Consider the following 22441-nt stretch of genomic DNA (forward strand, 5'->3'; position numbering starts at 1 on the left):
TGTACCGGAAAAGTAAATTAAAAATGTTCCTAATGAAATTAAAACCAAATCTATTTAATGTCTAAATTTTTGACCATTAAAGATAACAAATAACTTACCGTCTATGGTTATATACCTTGGTATAATTGATAACGACCAAACTAAAGGCACACTAAGAAATGAACCAAACCCAGATTGTTTTACACTCTTACTTTTATTTTACGGCTATTTTGCTTTAGTTTAGATTTCAACTTTTCTTGCTTATAAATGTTATTAGAGTAAAACCAGAATACTGAACGTTAATTTTGAACTAAGCCCGATTGAAAACCATGGAAATATGGGTGCTCCAAAATATCCTTGGCGGAAATGCGATGTATCGGATCATAGATTAACATACTTTGAATAAGATTTACTCCGTTAGCATCGAGATTCTTTAACTGGTTCGTCAATTGGTTGGTAGACCAACAGGGAAAAGTGTTCTTGTAGTCGGGAAGTGAAGTAACCCCCGGCCAAATATCCTCTGTTGGTGTTTTGAGAATTCTACATCAAATAGAGTGTTATTATCAATGAAACTGTATGATATATTGCGTGTAGTTACCTGAACATTCTGAATAACTGGTCGATTTCCGAGTCTCCCTGAAATAGAGGTTTTCTCGATGCCATTTCAGCAAATATACACCCAATAGACCAGATATCGACGGGACAGGAATACCGGGGTGATCCCAAAAGTACCTCCGGGGCCCTGTACCACAAAGTCACGATCTCGTGAGTATAAATTCGTACTGGAATGCCAAAGGATCGACCAAGACCAAAGTCTGCCACTTTTATAAGGCCGTTCTTGTCGATTAGCAAATTCTGCGGCTTCAGATCACGGTGAAGAACTCTTCGACGATGGCAAAACAGAATGGCGCTGGTTATTTGATACAAATAGCTTCGAACCAATTCGCTTTCCATATGCTTATCTACTGGCAGCGAGTCCATGTATTTTTTGAGGTCCATCGATAGGAATTCAAAGATCAAGTATATGCGATTCTCCTCCATCAAAACATCCTCCAAACATACAATGTTTTTATGTTTTAGCTCCTTGAGCAACGAAATTTCTCTATAAGAACGAGGGAATCATATTTATTTCTTCCATTATAAAAGTAACATTTTGGCTTAGGAATATCTTCGAGAGCTTTAAGTTCTATAGTAAAATAATAAATTTGTATATTTTAATGTGATGAATTAATCATTAAGCCAAAGGATATGAAATACAATACATAAATGTTTAACACGTCCATATAGAAAGCGTGATGAACACACATCCATAGATATGATGTACGCATATACATAAGTAAATACATATGTATGTATGTATGCTAGTCGGTAGTAATGCTAACGAGTTCACAGAGTAAACTGCGATCAGTTTGTGGAAATCTATCCCGACTATCTTAAGAAATAACGATTTCATTTAGCAACATGTTGATCACTAGTTTGTTATATAGACCTAATAAAAATGACTTTGATGGGTCTGATTCTATGGTGAGGCTCTGGCATCCAAGCCTGGGCATTTTACCTGATTGCGGTCGATGGAACGCCTTCGTCGTCCGACTCCAAGCGAATTTTCTTCATTGCCACAATTTGGCCCGTAAGACGATTGCGACCCTTGTAAACCACACCATAAGTGCCTTCGCCAATCTTCTCAATTTTCTCAAAATCCTCCATAATTTGTATAATTATTTGCAAGCCACAGACTTTTAAATGAGCGCGTTTTTTACGTATATGCTCTAATGCTGCCAGACTGTACAAACTGAAATATGCGAGGGCACTAAGTTAGGAAATTTTTTGTGTCGTTTGGAATGTGAGAAAGGTACAAAGCATAAATGTAGGTCTTGTTTTACATTACATTTTAAATATTTGTATAACTTTAACTTAAAAATACATATATCAACGACTCTTAATTCAAATTCATATTTTATAGTGGTAATATGCATATGAACATCTATGATAGGAACGTCGCTTTATTAAAATTCATTTTTTGCGTCAGTATCGGTATTAATACAGACCCAAAAAATGAATGCTCAGGTTTCGCAAAAAAAACATTTAAGCTCCGTTATTTATAGTATAGTTATAGTACTCAGATCGACAAACATTTACGCCAGCGTAAATAGTTTATTCTTTCTAGCGTGACTAATGCTTTGTTCATACGGTCTTTAAGGAAAGAGACGGCTTTTTAAGCAACAAAGCAAGCCTCCTTTTGCGGACTGAATTTTGATTTGGATAACTTTTTTGGACAGTTAAATTTCTTTTGAATATGCAAAAGTAAACAAATACAGCTGATTAACGCTGCGACCCCATGACAATATCGTTATCCAACCAAGTTCACCGTTTCATTTTCCACTCGTTTCAAAAATATCAACCGTGTGACGCTATATTGACGTCCTTACATGCTGCCCCGATTGTGCGGAGCATATTTTAAACAAAAATTATATATTTTACCGACAACAAAAAATGCAAAGATGTCGTTTTTAAGTAGAATTGCAGAGAAAACAACAAAATTCAGGTAAGTCCTGATATACTCAATGTAGTACGTATGTTCAATCAAGAATTACCAATCACCGTCTTTTGTTTATTTTAGTTGTCTTCGACTGATGTCGGTGTATCCCACACATTACGTTGATCCTATTGTACAAAAAGAAAAACAAAATGAGCAAAAGAACGAATTATCTAAGCTATATCATATTCCAATCAAGGCGGCTGTCAACAAATCTTCTGATACAGTCTTCCACGATGATACGAAAGAGAAAATGATAAATTATATAACGAAGAAAGGAAATAGTGCCCTGGCCAGAACACTTTTGTCAAAGACGTTAGAATTAATAAAACGCACGCAGACCGAGCACATGAATCTGGCTAAAGGGGACAAAAATGCCATCAATACCAATGCCGAAACGCTTTTGAAACAGGCAGTGGAAAACTGCAGACCCTTGCTGCAAGTAACTGCCATAAAACGTGGTGGTGTTACCTACCAAGTTCCTGTTCCCATTACAACAAGGCGATCATATTTCCTCTCCATGAAGTGGCTCTTGGAAGCAGCCCGTGAAAAGGAGCGCAAGGTGTCCCTGCCGGAGAAACTAGCTTGGGAGATTCTAGACGCAGCCCACGGGCAGGGAAGAGTTGTAAAGCGCAAGGACGATTTGCATAGGCAGTGCGAAAGCAACAGGGCCTATGCACACTATCGATGGAGCTAAATGTACTATAAGCAGCTTTTTATAATGCAATAAAGTTTTCAATTTTGTGTTATATGTCACAACTGCTTTTTATAGTTCAATATATTTAAGATCAGGTCTGCATTGTTGGACACTAATCATTTCTTAAGACCTTGAAAGACCATTTTATCCCTGAGAGCTCATTTTATATGATTTCAATGTCCTTAAGGCGGTATCCTTTCTTTTGCTCACATACCATAGATAGTTTTCCAAATTGGTAAAAGCCATAAAATACAACTCTGCCTAAAACCTCTTCATTAAAAACGCTACGAGATATAGAATTGACACCATAAAATTGTTTCCTAATTTAAAACGTTTCGCTAAATACATATATTAGCAAGTTTAAAACTTACTTTTTTCGAAAGGTAATGTCCATTTTAGCTCGATAACTTCGATTGTTTAGTTCGACTGTCACCAAATTTGCAAGGTCTCAATGAAGAACTTAACGCAACTACCTACCAATAGGTGGGGTTCACACCTTGGGCTGCTTATATAACAGTTAAAACAAGTTTTGGATTACAAAAATACTATTTAGGATAACGTGATAAACTGATTGCCTTTATTAAAGTGGTCAATTTACACAGGCATATTATGGGAGTTGGTCATTTGCTTTTAGCTAGAACTTTTTCCATGGGCTAAATAAAACAAAAATTATCGCCTTCTATATAACTAAAAAACAACATCATTGTTGTGTAAATTTGTAATATTTTGTCATGTTCGGCATAAGAATTTAAAAGGAAATTTCAAAAGTAATGTATAAGTGAATCTTAAAAATGATACAAGGATACGAGAAAATAAAAAGTTTTTGATTTCAGCGAAACGTCACTTCTTCGCCACCTGAAAACGCGCTATCTTGACTGAACCTTTTAAAACCATGCCTTATTACTAAAAGAAAACTAAAATATGCTTTTTTTTTAACTTGTTTGCTAAAACTGCTTTTGAACCCACCGACAAATTACCTTAAAATATTAGCTGTGTTGTATGTTTTTGGCTATAAATCCACCTTTTTTATATATAGTTTTATTGTTTTAACGAAGTAAATTTGTAAGTTGTAGTTCATTAATTTAAGAAAAAATAATGATAAGGTCAGTATTCCCAGAAAAGCTGATCGCCTTTTACCTTTTTCAGAGCCGGCGTCCCTTAAGCCAGTTAGCGTTTTGAGTTTTGGAGTCATAATTTTAAATAAATTAGATAAATAATAACACAATATTAGGTTAGGGTAAAAAAACAAAAACGTAAAACATTATTTTGAGTTGTTTAATATGTTAGCCAACAAGCAATGGAACAAGCATAGAGATTTCGAAAATTTACTGGGGATGTATTATATATAGATATCGGCTGTAAACCGAAGTTGGGCATAGTGATATTATACTCGAACTCTTCAGCTCATACCAAAAAAAGTACCTTTAGTAAATTTTCTTGTTACTGCTTCGTAAATTAAAATATAAAAATTAAGTTATTTATATCTTGCCTATATGCTTGTTTGGTCTCGCATTCACAGTGTAAACTTTACTTTTCAGATTTTAGGGTAAGGTGGAAATTCATATATCGAAAGACTTATCGATTTTTATCGAATGGCAACGCTACAGATGACGCACGAAGAGAACAAAGATGGCGATCCCGAGCACACGAAAATTAAAACGAGCTGAATGATAAATAAAGAATTTTTTACCTATAGTTTAAATTCGCATTATCGCAGTGGAACAAAATAATTAATAAAAGTGTCATACATATTTACAATGTGTAAAAGAAAAGTTTATCACAAAACGGTTTATTTTCGCTGTGCATTTTAATATAATCCAAAAACACATAATCTTACTAGTTGACTGGACGACATTATAAAAAAAAATTGGGTAAATTTACCAATCGCTATAGAATATAGAAGGATTCTTCGTATTGATACAAAAAAGATATGTATATGTAATACATAGGCTGTGGCTCGACGTCAACACTCGCTGCAACAAAAGGAATTGCATACATAGAATTAACAGTGGATATTAGGGTGAGTACTTTTCACAAAAAGTGTTTTAATAAGGTCCAGGGCATGTTTTTTTTTGCCTCTGCTTTCAGTTTTTTGATCTGCATACGTTTATTTGTTGAATGTGTATATATACCAATGAGTATACAAAGTTATGTACGAATTAATTCCACTTGAATGTATGTGGATACCATTTTCATGATTCTGCATACATACACATGTATGTATGTATATGTACGAACGCTCGTAAACAAAGTAACTACTTATGTATAAATAAGTAAATAGGTGTAAAATCGTATGAATTAACTTCGCTATTCAAGTATGTGCTTTTTCGTTTGTGAAGATATTTTATATTTTATTTTCCTGCAACCAATTCACTGTTTTAATTTATCATATACGTGTATATTACATGTAAGTACCGTGTACATGTGTTCATCGAAAAATTGTTGTGAATCAGGTGTAGAAAAATTTCAAGAACATGTTAATGTGTATGTTGTTTTAATATTAATTTGGTTTTTGGATGTACTAATTTTGTAACCAAGTTTCTATCAAAATTGTTTCTATTAACAATGTAAAATAATTGTTTAGTTCAAAAAAGAATGGATCTTATCAAAAGGCAAGTAAAGTAAGGTCAGGACAAGTTAGATTTTACACTCATTTAAAACCATTAAGAAATAACATGTTTTTTTTTAATTAAATTAAACGAAAACTCGGTTGAATAGAAATATATTTATTCCTTACCCGAGTTCATTCTTACTGGTGTGCAACAAAGTGTAAATTTTTCTGGTGTGTTAAATGTACATATTTGCATTACGGACTAGTTCCATAAATTTTGCCACGCCCACGTTTTGGCTTTTAGTTATGTTTGCCTTACTTCAATTATATTTTCTGTTACTTCTTCTTATCTTTGTTTATGGGAGTGAATAGTTCTATATCAGAAAATTATTTTTCAAAAACATAGGTAAATAAGATAATAAAACAAAGCTTAGTTATGTTTGGAATGTTTTGTTTTAATAATTTGAAAGGACATTACAAGTTATACAGCAACTAGTACCAGATTACACTTTAAGAACCATTTCCTACTTTGTTAAAAATCATCTTAATTTACTCTAGATGTATAAAATAGGCCTGAAGCGTTCCACTATTTAATTTAAGAGGTCCTTTTTACAATTACTAGATCAGGTAATTTTATCATTTATTTCCATTATGGTTAGAGTATCAAAAACAGTCAAATTTATTATGTTTTCCAAAAAAGGGAGTTTGATTTATATTTTTTTTAAGTTGATAATGTTACCTGTTGCGCCTAAATAATTAAAAATAGATTAGAATCGAGTTTGTTCACTAAACATACACTTTGCAGTTAGTTTTTTCGATCTAAAATATCTTTATAGTATTGCCCAGTACATAACATCTTAATCGTTTGGAACTCGCATGGATTACCAATTTCGTTGTAAATATATGTATCAATAACATCCTCGAATATGAAGGGTCTGTTTATTAAATGTTATAAACGAATGTCAAATCAAATGCCTTACAAAATGTTTTTCCCAAATAATGGTTTTAAATATTTTTATATCTATATTGAATTTTAATCTTTATTTAATTTTATTTGTTTATAGTTATATTTTTTAAATTTAAGTTATTCTCCTGCGAAATTTAAATCAAATTTATGTTTATTTAAATTGATTGCAGTAAGTAATTTTTCAATTCTGAAAATAAAAAACAAGAACTTATTTCTATAGTATTAAAATGAAATGGAAACTTTTTATATGTCCGAGAATTCTTTTATCACTTTCTTTTACTTCCATGTGTTAACCCTAACTATAAATAGTTTAGATTGTAGTTTGATTAAAAACAGATTATAAAGCATAAACGTAATTTTGAGCTTGTTTTGCATTTAATATTTCAGATACATTTGCTATTCATTAATTTGAACGTAATAATTATCGTAAATTAATTGCTATAACCACTTTGTTTTGATATTTTGCATTTTTAAGCTGTGTCGGCCATAGAAAATTTCTGTAGAAAGGCAATTTGTGCGGTTGTCCTTCGGAAATTTGTTTCAACCGAATTTAATTAAGTTTCTTATATATTTACTCTGTGCTAATGGTTGCTGCTTGTTTTACAGATCTATTGCTGAAATGGCGACCAGTGACGACGAGCCGATGCACTTGTATGAGGTGTTCCAGAACTGCTTCAACAAGATAGCCAACAAACAGCCCACGGGGACGGTCGGGGCGGATCGCGGCGGTGGCGGGGGCTACCACTCGCCGTACGGCAGCCTGGGCGTCGAGAACGGCATGTACCCCAGTGACTTCAATTCGATGCACGATGCCGCCAACGGCGGGAACAACCGATATGCCAACGCCTCGACCGTCGATCAGTATTTTGATTCCGCCGCCGCTGGCAGCGGAGGGGCATGGTGTCAGTCGCAGATGGGCAGCACCAACAGCTACATGGGTCAAGCGGCGTACCAGAACAGTGGGCCGCTTTCGGGTCACTCCATGGACCAGCAGCAGGTGCACCAGCCAGACGGGCTCGGCATGGGTGGCGGAGGCGGTGTCGGTGTAGGAGTCGGCGCCGACGGTATGCACTGCCCGGTGTCCACGGCCCTGCCGCCGATGAGCTCTTTTCGCGCCACCTCCGGCGGCATTGGTGGACCCGGCGCTGGACAGCAGGCACCAGTGAACGTTAATGTCAATCCCCCAGCCGTGTTCAACTCGCCGCAGGCCCACAACCATAACCATACAGTACAAGCACAGCACAGTGCACTGTCCACGGCTGGACCGCTTGGCCATCACTCGATCAACCACACGCCGCACGCACATTCCCACACACTCCCGCTTCCGCTCCCGCACGCCCTGCCCCATGGCCACCCACATCCACACCCCCACCACAGTCAGCAGAATAGTCCTGCCGTGCAGAGTTCGGATGCGTTCAGTGGTGCCGGGGCCGGTGTGAAGGTGGCCGGAGCTGGTAATTCCTCGGCAGCGGCCCTGCGGCAACAGATGTACATGCCGGCGGATCAAAGTATTAGTAGTTTCGGCTCGAACCCCTCCACGCCCGTCAACTCACCGCCGCCGCTGACCCAGTCGGTGGTTGGAGGCGGTGAGCCGTCCGTTTCCGGTGCCGCTGGCTGGGGTCACTCGGTGCTAAATGGCGGACCCAGCTCGAGTTACTCCAGCGAAATGGTTCCTGGGTCCAGTCTGCACACCATGGCCTCGGTGTTCCAGGGTGTGCGCATGGAGGAGCGACTGGACGACGCCCTGAACGTGCTGCGGAATCACTGCGAGCCCGAGATGCTGGCCGGAGTTAATCAGTCGCTGGCCTCGATAGACAACATTGATGCATTGTCCTCGTTTGTGCCCAACTCGCCGTCGCATCTGGGAAGCAGCGGCAACGCCGGCTCGGTCAGCAACGCGTCCAATGCGGCCTTAGTGCACGAGGTTTTGGCCTTGGGCGCTGCTGTCGCCGGCACATCCGGCCAGTCGGTGGGCGGGACAGGAAGCCTGGCCAGCCTGAAAATCGATCGCAGTGCGTCCACGTCCTTGACCAAGCAGACAAAAAAGCGGAAAGAGCACACGGCCATCAGCAATTCGGTTCCGGCGGGAGTCTCCACCACGTCAAGTCTGACCAGCCTTGATATTTCGGACACGAAGCCCACTAGCTCCATTGAGTCGTCGAATTCTGGTATGCAGCAGCACTCGCAGGGCTCGAAAGGATCGAAAAGACCGCGACGCTACTGCTCGTCGGCGGACGAGGATGACGATGCCGAGCCAGCGGTGAAAGCAATTCGCGAGAAGGAGCGACGGCAGGCGAACAACGCCCGCGAACGGATACGCATTCGGGATATCAACGAGGCGCTAAAGGAGCTGGGTCGCATGTGCATGACCCACCTGAAGTCCGACAAGCCGCAGACGAAGCTGGGCATCCTGAACATGGCCGTCGAGGTGATCATGACCCTGGAGCAGCAGGTGCGCGAGCGCAACCTGAATCCTAAAGCGGCTTGCCTGAAGCGACGCGAGGAAGAGAAGGCCGAGGATGGCCCCAAGCTAAGTGCCCAGCATCACATGATACCGCAGCCGCAGCAGGTGGGCGGAACGCCCGGCGGCAGTTACCACAGCCAGCCAGCGCAACTAGTGCCGCCGTCGGCGCAGACCATCAGCACCATGACCATATCCCTACCCGTAAATCAGGCCAACAGCGGCCTGCCACCCCACTTGCAGCAGCAGCAGCAGCAACAGCAGCAACAATCACAGCTCGGACACGCCCAGCTTCCGCAATAGCATGCACCAACCAGGAACCCCTTCTGGAAATCGTCGTCGTCCCTCTCTTCCATAAAAACCGAATGTATTGAAGGCTCCGCGGCCAAGTACTCAGATCACTTGGAACTGGAGAATCAGGTTTTAAGCAATATGTTCTGGCGTTGTCGTCCTCCCAAATTGCAACCACAGCCACAACCCCTACAAAATGTACAACACTTTTAATACACACACACACACAGAAGAAAGTAAATGAGAAAAACGAAAACAAACGCCCAAATGATTGCCAATTCACACACAAACACAACACACATGATTGCTCTTTTTTAAAACGATTGTATATAGCTGTTCCATTACGTTTAACCTGGGAAGATCTTTTTCGTTTTTTCTAGAATGTTTGATTTAATAATTATTTGTTTTATTTTGTGCGATATCACCGTAGCCATATTTTTTATATACAAATACATGCATACATAACGACATAATTAAGTGAAAATAGTTTTATAATAAAAAAAAAAACACAACACATAGACTTACTTCTATATATTCCCGAGAGCTAAGGAATAAATATGTCCATATTAATATTTTATATTGCGTTACAATGTTCTTCTTATGTGATTACAGAGAAAATTTGCACATAACGGTAACCACGGAATTAATCGTTATCTAAGATTAGCTGGTAATTGTTGTAGTATCTTAAGGCTTCAAAGAGACACGATCGCGTGTTGTATAATTTAATTAATTATATTTTTCGCTAGGGTAGGGCAATCGGAATTTAAAAAAAAAATGATGCCATTATAATCTTAACGAAAATTGCAGAGTGAAGCCAATGTAACTCCCCAAATTCTTTGACATGGATGTGTATTTTAATTTACAGCGACAACGCTAAAACTCAACAACAGACTTTTTAAGGCACTGAATTCGTATATAAAGCGGTTTTCAGTCTATCCTTGCCCAATCGTTTTTTTAGCTTTCGTATATTTTACGCCGCTTAAACATATTTCATGAAACTATCTGTACAATTTTTAGACTCCTTGACTTCATTGATTTCGTTATGAATAAATGGTATGATTAATGTTTATACCTAATAATATATCTATGGTTGAGCTGTCGATTTATTGGTTATTTGACTAGGGTCTCAATCTGATGTAAAATTTAGCAAATTTTGGATAAATTTCTGGGACGGTTTCAAAAAAATGAACAACACACCGATGAAAAGCACTACTCACTATGGAACACGATGGATAATTCATTATTTAGTTGTTACATTGGTATATTTTATTTGTTTAAAAAATTTTTGTTTATCACGGTATTAGGAAGAATTTTCGGATTAGATTCCTAATTCTAATCACAATGAAAAGTGCTTTAGATTACCTGATGTTTCTAATTTGTAATTTTTGACACTTTCTAGGCTGCATGTGTCCTATGGCTAGATTCGCCATTTTGCATTTTTAAACCTGTTACCTGTTAGAGTACATTGTAATTGTAGAAAACTATTCAAATACTCGTGTCCAACACTATGAAGTATACAAATTCTTGATCAGGATTACTAGCCGCCTCGAGCTTGAGATTTAAAATATAACAAGCAGACTTAACGCGCGAATCTCTGCAAAAAATATGATATACTTTAGGTATAGTTATGTCTTTTCGGTATATACCTACGGCACGCCAAAAATGTTCCTAATCGAACAACTATTTCAAAAGGTTTTAGGCAATTATTGCAAGCAATCAGTCTTCCACAACGCTTTTAACTTTGTAGCTTGCCGATGGAATAGAATTAAGGAATAAGAGAGAAGTTTAATTTAAAAAAAACGATTTTTCTAATACTTAACTTATTTAATCAGTTTTATAGTTGAACCCTGCATTAATTTTGGTTAAGGTTTTAGAAATTAAAATATATACAGTAAACGACCAAGTGGTTGCTACATGCGAATCCAATTCCAGAACTAGTATTTTAGATTTGTTAAGGGACTTATAAAGAAAGCTAAATAATAAGAGAAAAGTAGACTACTTTAAAATCCACTTCACTTGAGCAAAACGCTGTATCTACACTTTTTGGTGTCCATTAGCTTTATATGTATCATAAAGCTGCCATAGGAAATATATCTGGAAGTAATCTGGATAAGCTTAGATTTTTTTCATACTCGCATATGAATTAATATATTTATTTTTAAAGATAAGAATAAACATTTTCAGGTTTATAAAAGTCGAGTCTTGTCCACATCTCAACTTAGTTTTCAAAAAAATAAGTCACAGGGTAATTTACAAAATTTTTTTATTGCCATGAACTTGGTTCCTAAATGCACAACTATGAAGTTAGTAATTATAAACGTTTAATATCGCATTACAAGTTTGAGACATTCGAGTCCAGCACGGACAGAGCCTCGTCCTTTTCCTCCTGGAGCTCCTTGCCAGTAACGCTTAACTTGGTCTTGGCGAAATCGCTGAGGGTCAGGCCGGAGACGATTTTCCATTGCTTGTTCTTGATCTCGACGGGGAACGAGAAGATGACGTCCTTGGGCGAATCGTAGCTGCCGTCGGAGAAGACGCCCATCGAGACGAACTGGCCGGGAGCAGTGCCGTTCCACCAGTCGTGCATGTGATCGCAGGCGGCCTTGGCTGCCGACATCGCAGAGGACATTTTGCGGGCCGCGATGACCGCTGCTCCACGCTTCTGCACGGTCTCCACGAAGGATCCCTGCAGATATGAGGTATCGTTGACGGCCTCCACCACAGACTTCACTGCACCGCCGACGGTCACCTTGCCCTGGCCAGCATCGGGATACTGGGTTGAGGAGTGGTTGCCCCAGATGATGATGTTATTTACAGCAGAAATGGGTACGCCCAACTTGGCGGCGATCTGGGAGGTGGCGCGATTCTGATCCAGGCGGGTCATGGCCGAGAAGTTCTCGCGCGGAATAGACGGCGCATAGGAGGAGCAGACCAGCGCATTGGTGTTGGCCGGGTTGCCCACAACCAGCACCTTCACGTCCTTCTTAGCGAACTTGTCCAGAGCCTGGCCCTGGGTCCTGAAGATCTTCACGTTGGCGGACAGCAGGTCCTTGCGCTCCATTCCCTCCTTGCGGGGCATGGCGCCCACGAGGAAGGCGGCCGAAACATCCTTGAATCCCTCAGCCGGGTCTGTGGTGGGCTTGACCTCGACCAGCAGGGGCAAGGCACAGTCGGCCAGCTCCATGACCACGCCCTCGAGGACACCGACCATGGGCGGGATGTCGAGCAGGTGCAGAATGATAGGCTGATCCTTGCCGAACACCTCGCCGCGGGCGATCATGTACAGCAGGGAGTAAGCGATTTGGCCAGCAGCCCCGGTCACCACAACTCGAATTGGTTCAGCCTGAAAAATATTTGCATTAGAATTGTACACTGTTATGTGTAGTATCTATCTGAACTCCGATATCACGTTAAAGTCACACAAATGCATTGTTATTACTCAGAAAGAACTACTGCTGTTCAATATATCTATAAATGTTTGCTGAAAAATTAATATGTTTGTAATATTTTAGAGTTTAATATTACATACATACTCAATTATTCTGACACATAATTATGCATATGTAAAATTTTCACCTTGCTGACAAATCCTATTCATTTCCTCTTTATTTTACTAGATCTACAAATTATAGAAGTGAAAGTTATGCTAAGTATAGATGCAGCTGAGCTAATTATACTGTAATAAGTGGCCTAATTTTTCTCCCAAACCTTTGACTTTAGTTGGTGTTTTATTCTTAGACGCTTGGAACAGAGTTTGCATATCCAGTTCGCCATTTCCGAGTTTCAATTAAGTGCTATTTAGCCACAATCAGTCAACAATGCAGTTCAACTTCGATAATGAATAACAAACAAATAGAACGCTTAATAATTTTGACTGGTATTAGTTGTAGTTGATACAATTGTTTATTGAGAGAAAACAAAAGTTGAACACACTGATTCTGGACCTTTTTTGCGTGCAATTGCTTTTTGCTTTTTCGATGCATTTCTCACCCATCCTTGTTACGCAATCTCAGTTAATCCTTCTCTAAGGCGGAAACAAATGTAGGGCACTGGTGCAAATTAACCTCTACTCATGTTTTTCTTTATCCACAAGCTAGGAAACATTGACGTTGCACACATAAACTCTAATACTTTAGTTTTCAAGTGATAATATCTGTTTACATAGTATATCTATAAATATTCCACTGGAAAAGGAAGCAATTTGCAAAGTATTCAAAGCGTGACCTTTGAAATTCAACATTTTTGATAAGATATGAACGATTTCACTTTGCTTTATGCTTTTCAATCTATTTATATAAGCCGTATCAGCTTTGAGAAAGGCTAAAACATAAAAAACTGAATTTTTTATCGCTGACAATTGCCAATTAGCTTTGCACTGAAAATTATTATTATATTTTTGATGCTCTTCGGGGGAAACAGAAAATCGTTGTGCATACAACACATTGACGTCACAGTGGGTTTCAAAGATTAGCATGCAGAGAGGTCGAATGAATGTTAAATTTCCAGAAAAAATTTTGCGACCACCTACACATACCTTCATAACTATAAATTATTGTATATGACTGTTGGCATGTATGTGAACTCATTTTTTCGCACTCAATACATGTTAATTATCAATTATTTTTTTATAATATATACTATATTTCTGAAAATGAATGCCGGTACCCTTACCATTTTATATTTTTGTCAGGTGCAACGCTCCACGGACGAACTTCAAGTAAAAACGTAAATAGGGATCGCCAATTATTAACCTGTTACTTTTCACAATTATTTTTAAGTCACCCTATTATGAATAAAAGTAGCCGTGACATTGTCGCAATACAAGTGATGCACCAACCGTTTATCGATTGTTATAAACTTAAGCATTAACTGATACTCATTATTCATTTTTTACCTTAATTAAATTTGTTAATTAACACAATATGAATATAACAAACGAACTAAAAAAACATATTAAAGTTAAAATTTATCTATTTGTTTTTTTTTTATAAACTTATAGTTCAATATATATTTATATAAATATGTATATATGAGTAAAAAAAAATAATCTCCTAATATCTTTTTGCCCACCTCCCTTCGGAGGAACGGTTGGAATTTTTGACAGATGTAAAACTTCGAGTCCAACTGAGCATCTGCCATCCCACAGTGGCGGTGCATAGTTTTTAAAATGTTATTTCGGTTTCATTAGATACTTTCATCTGTTTTTATGTAATTTTATGCCCTGATTTTATGAAAAGCTATTAATTTACTTAATTAATGTGCAGTACGCCATACAAGCAAAAAACAGTGCGGGTTGTTAAAATGTAAGATTATAAAATCACCTCTGTCATTTAAAGAAATAAATTCTTTTTTTAACTTATGATTTTAAATTTCAATATCTAAATTATTATTTCTTACTATACTCGGCGTTTTTATCTATAGTTAGGCTTCTCAAAAATGGAATAGACCACTAAAAAGGAATTTATTTAAATATATTCAAATTATGCATTAAATTTGGCATTAAACTTGTTCCCTAAATTAGTTTTTTAAGAAATTTATAAAATTTAGTAAATGGACATTTAAACTTTCATTAATATATTTAATTATATGCTCAAAAAATAGCATATTTTTAAGAAAACACTGCAGTCGTGTGAATTGGTATTTTCGCTTCAAGTGTTATCGATAGTATAAGTTGTGGATTTATATCGAATGTTTCTTGTGGAAAAAAATTGAAGTCTTTAATTTGGCGAATTCATTCGTTTACTTTGCGTTTATTTTTAGCCTTAGTACTTTCGTTTGATACGTTTGCTACCAAGTATTTATAAAAATTAAAAAGCGTTCGAAAATTCAATTTGCATACTGCAATTCCGGATTCATCAACTATACAGAGTGAATAAAGAAAAATCTACATCACACCTACAATCATACGTGTTACGTGTACATACATATGTGTATGTATATATACTCTTGCTTATGTACATTTATCGTTTTTATTTCCTATTTGCTTATTGTTATTCCTTGAAAATGTCTTTCTTCCAACATTTTGATGCGTTAGGATGTCTCACTATTATTTATAAACAATTATTAACCCCAATAACCACTGTATGTGTTCTTAAATAATTGTAGCGTGAACAATGTACGCACAAGTACATAAGTGTTTGCATATGCTTGCATATATAGTGGGTTAACAAATTACTGATGTACAACTAATAAGTGATTTTGCAATGCATATGGGAATATTGCTGCCAATTCTAATCTTGCGTGATATCCTCTACTATTAATGTGTCGCCATGTTCACACAAGTGCTCGGTTATTAAAGTCTAACGAATACTTTCTTTTTTTGTTTTTAAAAAGGCTTACAAATTAACTTTGAAAACTTGTTGATGTATGTACGTACATAAGTATGTATTCACAAATAATTTTGATATCTGTTATGAAAAGGTTTCCATATTTAAAAATACGTTTTTTTTGTTTGTATGCGTGTAGACTTTCCTGCATGTATGTGTGTCATTGTATATATTCAAAAGACTTACCTGACAGTAAACATCGTCAGGTAGCATAAATTTGATAATTTTTCAGTGGTTGTATAAAGTCAACAATGCCACGGTTAAAACGTAAACAAATTGTGGAAAACCCCGAGTACCCTTTAAAGCGCTACAAATTAATATAATTTAAGAAAGTCTAGCTACAGGTGCTAAATTCCGAAAACTTGTTTTCATAGTGTGCAAAATAATGGCAATGTTCGGGGGTGATTCATCCAAAAAAAGATGTTGGTACGACGTAGGGCTTAGATGAGGCGAAGATTTCGCGGTAAATATGGTACTGATTTTAAAAATATATATAGGTATGCGTTTAAGTACACTTTGCACTGAAATTTCATACAAAATGTGCGTAAACTTTTTTTCTTGTAAATACCAGTGCGCATATAAGTTTGGTTAATTGAATTTAGATATGGACAATCTAGAAGAAAACTTGTCCTTGACATATAAAACCTGGTACTTAACTGACAAACTAGTTTAATAAAAATTATTTAACTTTTTACTTTCTACAGCTTGGTTCTTATCAACAGTTTATTAAAAATTTAGAACTGCGAGCACTTCACCACCAAAAATCACCTGAAAATGAACGGCCTGAGCAGTAATGATGACGCAGTCGAGTGCCCGTTGTGTATGGAGCCACTGGAGGTGGATGATCTTACCTTCTTTCCCTGTACCTGTGGATACCAGGTATATAGCCCCACAAAAACCTTTTTGATCAGCAGACAATACAAGTGTTTTTGCCTAAAGATTTGCAGGTTCTGTTGGCACAGGATACGGACGGATGAGAACAAGCTGTGCCCAGCATGTCGAAAGGAATATCCAGAAAATCCAGCTGACTTTAAGCCGTTATCACAGGAAGAAGTAAGTCAAGGCCGTACCTCTTCCATCACTTCAATCACTTGCATTAATCCAATTTAAATTTCCCTTGTCTCAGATGATTGCCTTCAAGTCCCAGAAACGCCAAAGGGACCAACAACGAAAGCAAAAGATCACCGAGAACCGAAAACATTTGGCCAACGTTCGTGTGGTCCAAAAGAACTTGGTGTTTGTTGTGGGCTTACCACCTCGACTTGCTGATGCAGACGTATGTTGATTTTTGTAGTCAGAGTTAATCAAAGATATACTGACCGTTCCCCCTTTCAGATATTAAAGAAACACGAGTATTTTGGTAAATATGGGAAAATTCATAAAGTCGTTATAAATCCAAGTACCACGTATGCCGGGGTCCAGGTAAGAGTTGTAAGATTCAATTATTTATTACCTCTATACATTGATATGGCCTAGTGCCAATACCCGAGTTGCTCAGTCATTTTTAGGTGGTTTCTATGAAAACATTATTAACGGCACGTTTTCAATGAAACAATAAACAGATTTACAAGTACCAAAATTTATTTTGAATTAAAATGAATTTGAACTTTTTGTTATTAGCTGCTCTGGTAAGCGAACCCTGTAGAAATATTGTTTTAAGCAAACAATTTTGAAATTCTTTTTTATGCAAAATATTAACATGTTTTTTTTATTATTTTAGGCAAAATTGTGTGCGAAATGCAACGAATTTTCATTATTTATTTATTTAATGGGTTCAGAACTGTTGTTCTATTCCTGTGCTTACTTATGCTAAAAGAGTGCAAGAGTGGAAATGAAAATAACTTTAACTGTTATTTTTAAAGTATCAAAGGTGTTTCACTGCACTTAACATTTGCTCAACTTGCTTCCTATTAAACTGCGAGGGTATCTGAGTTTTCGGTCCTCCGAAGCCGCTCCTTCAATTTCTATTTCTCATTCTGTGCTTTCGATTTAAAAGGGTCCATCTGCCTCTGCCTATGTCACATATGTTAACAACTCTGATGCTTTGCGGGCCATTCAAAGCGTCAACAACATTATGATCGACGGGCGACTTATAAAGACTAGTTTGGGGACAACCAAATACTGCAGCCACTTCATGAAAAACCAGCAGTGTCCCAAGGGGGACTGTATGTACTTACATGAACTGGGAGATCCCGAGGCCAGTTTTACAAAAGAGGTAATTGCCCTGATCAATCTAAAGTGGCAAATATTAATGTTCTGTGCCTGTTTTAAAAAGGAAATGCACCAGGGAAAACATCAGGAGTACGAGAAGCGCCTACACGATACTCTTATTGCCTCTTTCGGACCGAATACAGCAGGTATTATAAATGGTAACGGAGCTTCTAAAGCAAATGGTAATTTCCTTCTAAGTAGCCACTTAATGACTTAATAATATCTATCCCCAATCAGCCGCGATTCCATCGTCTTCGTCAGCATCATCATCGTCCTCTGGATCGGGCACGAATGCTTCGAGTGCAGCCAATGGCCAGCAAAAGGAAGCCTGGCCCAGTTTATCGGTCTCGCCCATCAACGGCAGGGAGGCGACTGCGAGTTCGAACAATTCCAGTGGGAAGAGCAAACGGGAGAAGCTGCGCAACGAGAAGAGACACGAGAAGAACAAATCGAAAAACAAGAACAATGGCAACTCGAACTCCACCGCCTCAAACAAGGAGAATTTCGTTCCCGAATCCCGTGGCAGCACAAGTACTGAGACATTCGCCGAGGCCACAACAGATGCGCCAACCTCCACAAAGGCTGAACCGCAGCAGAGCACTAGCAATCGATCGAGGGCAGATCGCGGAAAAGATCGACCCTCGACTGCAGCAAAGGAGCCGAAGAAGGTTAAGGAACCTGTCTCAGCAACCGTAGCAAACAAACAGGTGGAGCGAATTGAGCCGAGCGAGAGTACAATAATACATAAGAAAACGGAGGTAACCGAAAGCTGTGAAGACAATTTACCACAAAAGAGATTAGCGGGAACAAACGTTCAAAGATCTGTGAGCTCTTGTAGCGAAACTAGCGAAGGGCATGTCTCAGAGAGTAGCTTAAGTGAAAAGAGTTTAACTGGTGATTATACGGAAGAGAAGTGCAATAGTGTGATTTCTGAAAGCCACCAAGACAGTGTTAAGACTCAGGACGATACCGAAAAGATCAACGATGCTATTGCTGAGGCTGAACCGAATCTTTCGGGATCTAAAACTCCTGAGAGCATCAGCCCCATTGCAATGGCACCTAGTAATGGCAAAGAAGCAGGCTGCTTACCCGATGAACCAGCCGATATCTCGAGTCTGCCAGAGAACGAAAGCCGAGTGACTGGTATGGATGCTTATCTAACTCGAACACACGATTCTCACAATTATATAGTTTCAGATGCATTGTCCAAGCTCAACATTTTCGATGACCCGCCCAGTTTCTTCACATCGTCATCATTCCAGCAGGCACCCTTAATAAAAAATAAGCTAGATTTGGAAATGCGACAGTCTCATTTACCAGACTTGGTCAACGGTAAGTTTTCTTGGGAAAAATAAAAAATAAAGATTGTATTATTTTTAAGACTTTAGCTTTTAAACTTCTTATTGGAAAAGTTTCGCTCGAAATGTCCGTACAATTACAATTTTTGTTTTTCGAAGTGAAGCTGCTCAGCAATCTTAATAACAACTGAAAATCTTTATTTTCTTCCTAAATAATGCCAATTTTTTTCATTTTTCGGTACTGCTAAACATCATAAACCACTTACTAAAAAAATATCAACGGGCGTACACAGATATTGATGGAATCCAAAAGGCATCAAATACAAACGGTAAACATTTCTTTATTGCATGTTTTAAAAAAAAATGTATTTGCTAATAATAATACTAGAAATATCAATAGTTTTGTTTAAAAAAAACCTATTATTATTAACAAGTTTGTTTGTATTAACTGCTCAATTGTCTATATATTTTGAAAACAGAGTGGGAGGAAGCTTTCAAAAATGTGATGATACGCAACACAAGGCATGTGGAGGAGCAACTGCTTCAGCAGCAACATTTGCAACAGCAGCAGCAGCATCACCACCAGCAAGTATTGCACCAACAGGAGGAGTTCCTTCGCATGCACGAGCTACAAAAACGCAACAACTTTGCGACAAATATTTCACAAATAAACGGTCCTGCAAACGGTAAGATTTTCTTGATTTCATATACTATGTACTTTGCTGTTGTAGACCACTTGTTGTTATTTTCACTGTTTTTGCTGTGCTTGTTATATAAAATCTTATATTTTTTCAGATTTCCTTAGCCATTTCCAGGCTAATTCACTCGATTTAAATAGAGTACAAGCACATGCACTTCTGCAGCAACAACTATTACAACAGCAAACGGGGGAGAATCTGTTTGGCGGAAACATGTCGAAGTTCTTTGACTTTCATAAAAACCAGCAGCAGTCACACCATCAGTATCTAAATGGACACCCGCCTCAAATGAATGGAAATAGTGCTGTGCCCGAGCCACAACGTGTGGCGGCCTTTTTGGAAAACAATCGACTGAATTCGCCTTTTGTCGAAAATGGTAGGTTCTATATAGTTCGATAAATTCCTGCTAACCGTCAGTAATGAATCACGTCATTATCCCAGGACTCATTAATTCACAACAGCAACCTCAAAAGCAGAGGATGATGGGAATGTTTGAAAACTTGGTAAGTTTTCTATTTTTTAAAGTAAATATTATTCATTGAAGTTATCAAACCTTTTTTTTGATTCTTCAGCCTCCAAACACGCAATCTCAGCAGAGTCGGTTTACGCAGAACTCGATAGTCGACGATGACTTAGGTAAAACATGGCTAATATTGCACTTTCGAGGTTGTCCATTAATTGTTTGTCCTGCCCTAAGGTTTCGACCCCTTTATTGAGACCCAAAAGGGACTTGCTGAACTTATGGAAAACGAAGTTGTTCAACAACAGAGTATTAACAATGACAACCCCGGACCGAAGCTGTTACCACAGCCTCAAATTCCACCCCATCCGCAACTGGTGGACAACTTGCAGAGGGCACGCATGCCTCCGCCGGGCTTCAATCACATGAACACATTGGGTCTGGGCGGAGCATCCAGAATGCAGCACACGAGTAAAATGATGCCCTTCATGAACATGCCTGTGAACGGGGTGGGAAACAATGGGCCCCAGGGTCAGCATCAGGTGCCGATGGCTGCCAACTGGAATGCTCATTTGGCCATGCACCAAAATCCAGGACAGCCCGTGGGCGACTCACAATTGCAGCACCCAATGGCTCACAACAAGGGTAAGTAGTTTCGAAACTAAACTGGTAATCATTGAGAGTAAGGATTTCCTTTAAACCGCACTTTAGCAGAACGGTTAGTTTAATGGCTGAAAAATTTAAATGTTAATGAAATTAGCATCATCAATATCTTCCTTGAGGTTAAAAACTTCAGTTTGTAGTTTTCCACTTCGAACTTTTTTACAACCTCATTAATTTTTAACAATAACTTGATATCACAATTTATAGCTGCTAATATTAAATATTATCATCACTGAATGGGATTTTTAATAATGTTTTTAAACGGAAAAAGAAACGGAAAGCTCATTCGACTATATAAAGTATTCCTATTTTATTAAACTTAAATCATTTTATTTATACTACTTATATTAAAAAACAGATTTGATTTTTTAAATAATAATTTTAGTTCCTTTGTTTTTGGGAGATTGTCTTTTTGTTGAAATAAGTTTGACTAGTGTAGTTCATAACAATCTACGTGGTGATGTGCTTTTAAAATAAAATATAAGAGTGGGTGGTCAGGTTGATGGGGATTTTTCTACTTAATTAAATTACTAATGATATATTATCCCCAACAGTTTACAACAATAGTGATTGGACTTCAATGGATCCGGCTATACTTTCGTTTAGACAATTTTCGTCTTTCCCACAAAACCAAATTCCCCCACATCCTCAACAGCAGCAGGATATGTTTTTGCAGCATTTGGCTCAACAGCAAAATTCCCAGACTGGTATGTGTTTATTCGAGAGGTTTGCATCTCGACAGGCGATTAAATGTAGCTTACTCGTCTTTCTAGGTTTCACGAATCAGCCACAGCAACTGCTTCCTATGGCGGCGATGCCCAATAATTTGCTGAACGGACAACAGCAGCCGCCACAGGTCAATGCCAATGTTCAGGGCATGCTTGAGTTTTTAAAAAGCCGTCAATTCGTTTAGCTACAATACATATAAATATTACATTTGTTTACCTGTACTCTTTATTAAATATTTCTTAAAGTAAATATAGGCAAAATAAAATTCGAATATAATGAAACTATATGATACAACAGACGGTCCAGTAAAATTTTGCATATTGAAGCATTTGGAGGCAGAAAGACTTGAATCCCTACATTCCGTGCCCGATGTCCTCACTAATGAAGCTGAAAATCGAATAACTCTTTGCCAGGTTTAATATGCTTGGTAGTATAATGCAACTCCCAGTGATTTTTTTAAACTTTAAACCTACTCATTCTAATTGCTTGCTGGAAAATAGACAGATACCATGGCAATAAGTAGCAAAGAAAACCTCGTGATTGAACTTATCGAGACTGTATATAAATGTCATCT

The 22441-nt window shown here is 38.0% G+C and overlaps 5 protein-coding genes across 11 annotated transcripts; 3 read left to right on the forward strand and 2 right to left on the reverse strand.

The window, feature by feature from the left end:
* Positions 1 to 174: 174 nt before the first annotated feature.
* LOC108141679 (cyclin-dependent kinase 1) lies at positions 175 to 1770 on the reverse strand. The gene is made up of 3 exons (XM_017265154.2): positions 1538 to 1770; positions 578 to 1081; positions 175 to 519 (listed from the first exon to the last, which is right to left on the reverse strand). The coding sequence occupies exons 1-3, from the start codon at positions 1684 to 1686 to the stop codon at positions 279 to 281; spliced, it is 894 nt and encodes a 297-aa protein (XP_017120643.1). The 5' UTR covers positions 1687 to 1770; the 3' UTR covers positions 175 to 278.
* Positions 1771 to 2387: 617 nt separating this feature from the next.
* Positions 2388 to 3264, forward strand: LOC108141689 (28S ribosomal protein S7, mitochondrial). The gene is made up of 2 exons (XM_017265169.2): positions 2388 to 2524; positions 2600 to 3264. The coding sequence occupies exons 1-2, from the start codon at positions 2409 to 2411 to the stop codon at positions 3210 to 3212; spliced, it is 729 nt and encodes a 242-aa protein (XP_017120658.1). The 5' UTR covers positions 2388 to 2408; the 3' UTR covers positions 3213 to 3264.
* Positions 3265 to 4824: 1560 nt separating this feature from the next.
* On the forward strand, positions 4825 to 10059 carry LOC108141950 (protein daughterless). The gene is made up of 2 exons (XM_017265592.2): positions 4825 to 5232; positions 7337 to 10059. Exon 2 carries the CDS (start codon positions 7350 to 7352, stop codon positions 9492 to 9494), a length of 2145 nt encoding a protein of 714 aa, XP_017121081.1. The 5' UTR covers positions 4825 to 5232; positions 7337 to 7349; the 3' UTR covers positions 9495 to 10059.
* Positions 10060 to 11728: 1669 nt separating this feature from the next.
* LOC108142056 (malate dehydrogenase, cytoplasmic) lies at positions 11729 to 14278 on the reverse strand. Its single transcript, XM_017265740.2, has 2 exons — positions 14154 to 14278; positions 11729 to 12825 (listed from the first exon to the last, which is right to left on the reverse strand). The coding sequence occupies exons 1-2, from the start codon at positions 14154 to 14156 to the stop codon at positions 11815 to 11817; spliced, it is 1014 nt and encodes a 337-aa protein (XP_017121229.1). The 5' UTR covers positions 14157 to 14278; the 3' UTR covers positions 11729 to 11814.
* Positions 14279 to 15160: 882 nt separating this feature from the next.
* Positions 15161 to 22158, forward strand: LOC108141925. Of its 7 annotated transcripts, XM_017265550.2 has the most exons (17): positions 15161 to 15412; positions 16513 to 16687; positions 16748 to 16861; positions 16935 to 17084; positions 17144 to 17239; positions 17805 to 18023; positions 18084 to 18201; positions 18257 to 19162; positions 19211 to 19351; positions 19611 to 19646; positions 19797 to 20003; positions 20113 to 20391; positions 20457 to 20518; positions 20588 to 20651; positions 20713 to 21120; positions 21693 to 21845; positions 21912 to 22158. In XM_017265550.2, exons 2-17 carry the CDS (start codon positions 16583 to 16585, stop codon positions 22049 to 22051), a joined length of 3198 nt encoding a protein of 1065 aa, XP_017121039.1. In that variant the 5' UTR covers positions 15161 to 15412; positions 16513 to 16582; the 3' UTR covers positions 22052 to 22158. The 7 variants fall into 7 exon arrangements, with proteins under 7 accessions (XP_017121039.1, XP_041566230.1, XP_041566232.1 ...); XM_041710296.1 differs by having other exon boundaries at positions 19217 to 19351; positions 21693 to 22158; XM_041710298.1 differs by having other exon boundaries at positions 18084 to 18177; positions 19217 to 19351; positions 21693 to 22158.
* The last annotated feature ends 283 nt before the right edge of the window (positions 22159 to 22441 follow it).

This window comes from Drosophila elegans, unplaced genomic scaffold, assembly GCF_018152505.1.
Source record: "Drosophila elegans isolate 14027-0461.03 unplaced genomic scaffold, ASM1815250v1 contig_814, whole genome shotgun sequence".
NCBI classification, from domain to species: domain Eukaryota; kingdom Metazoa; phylum Arthropoda; class Insecta; order Diptera; family Drosophilidae; genus Drosophila; species Drosophila elegans.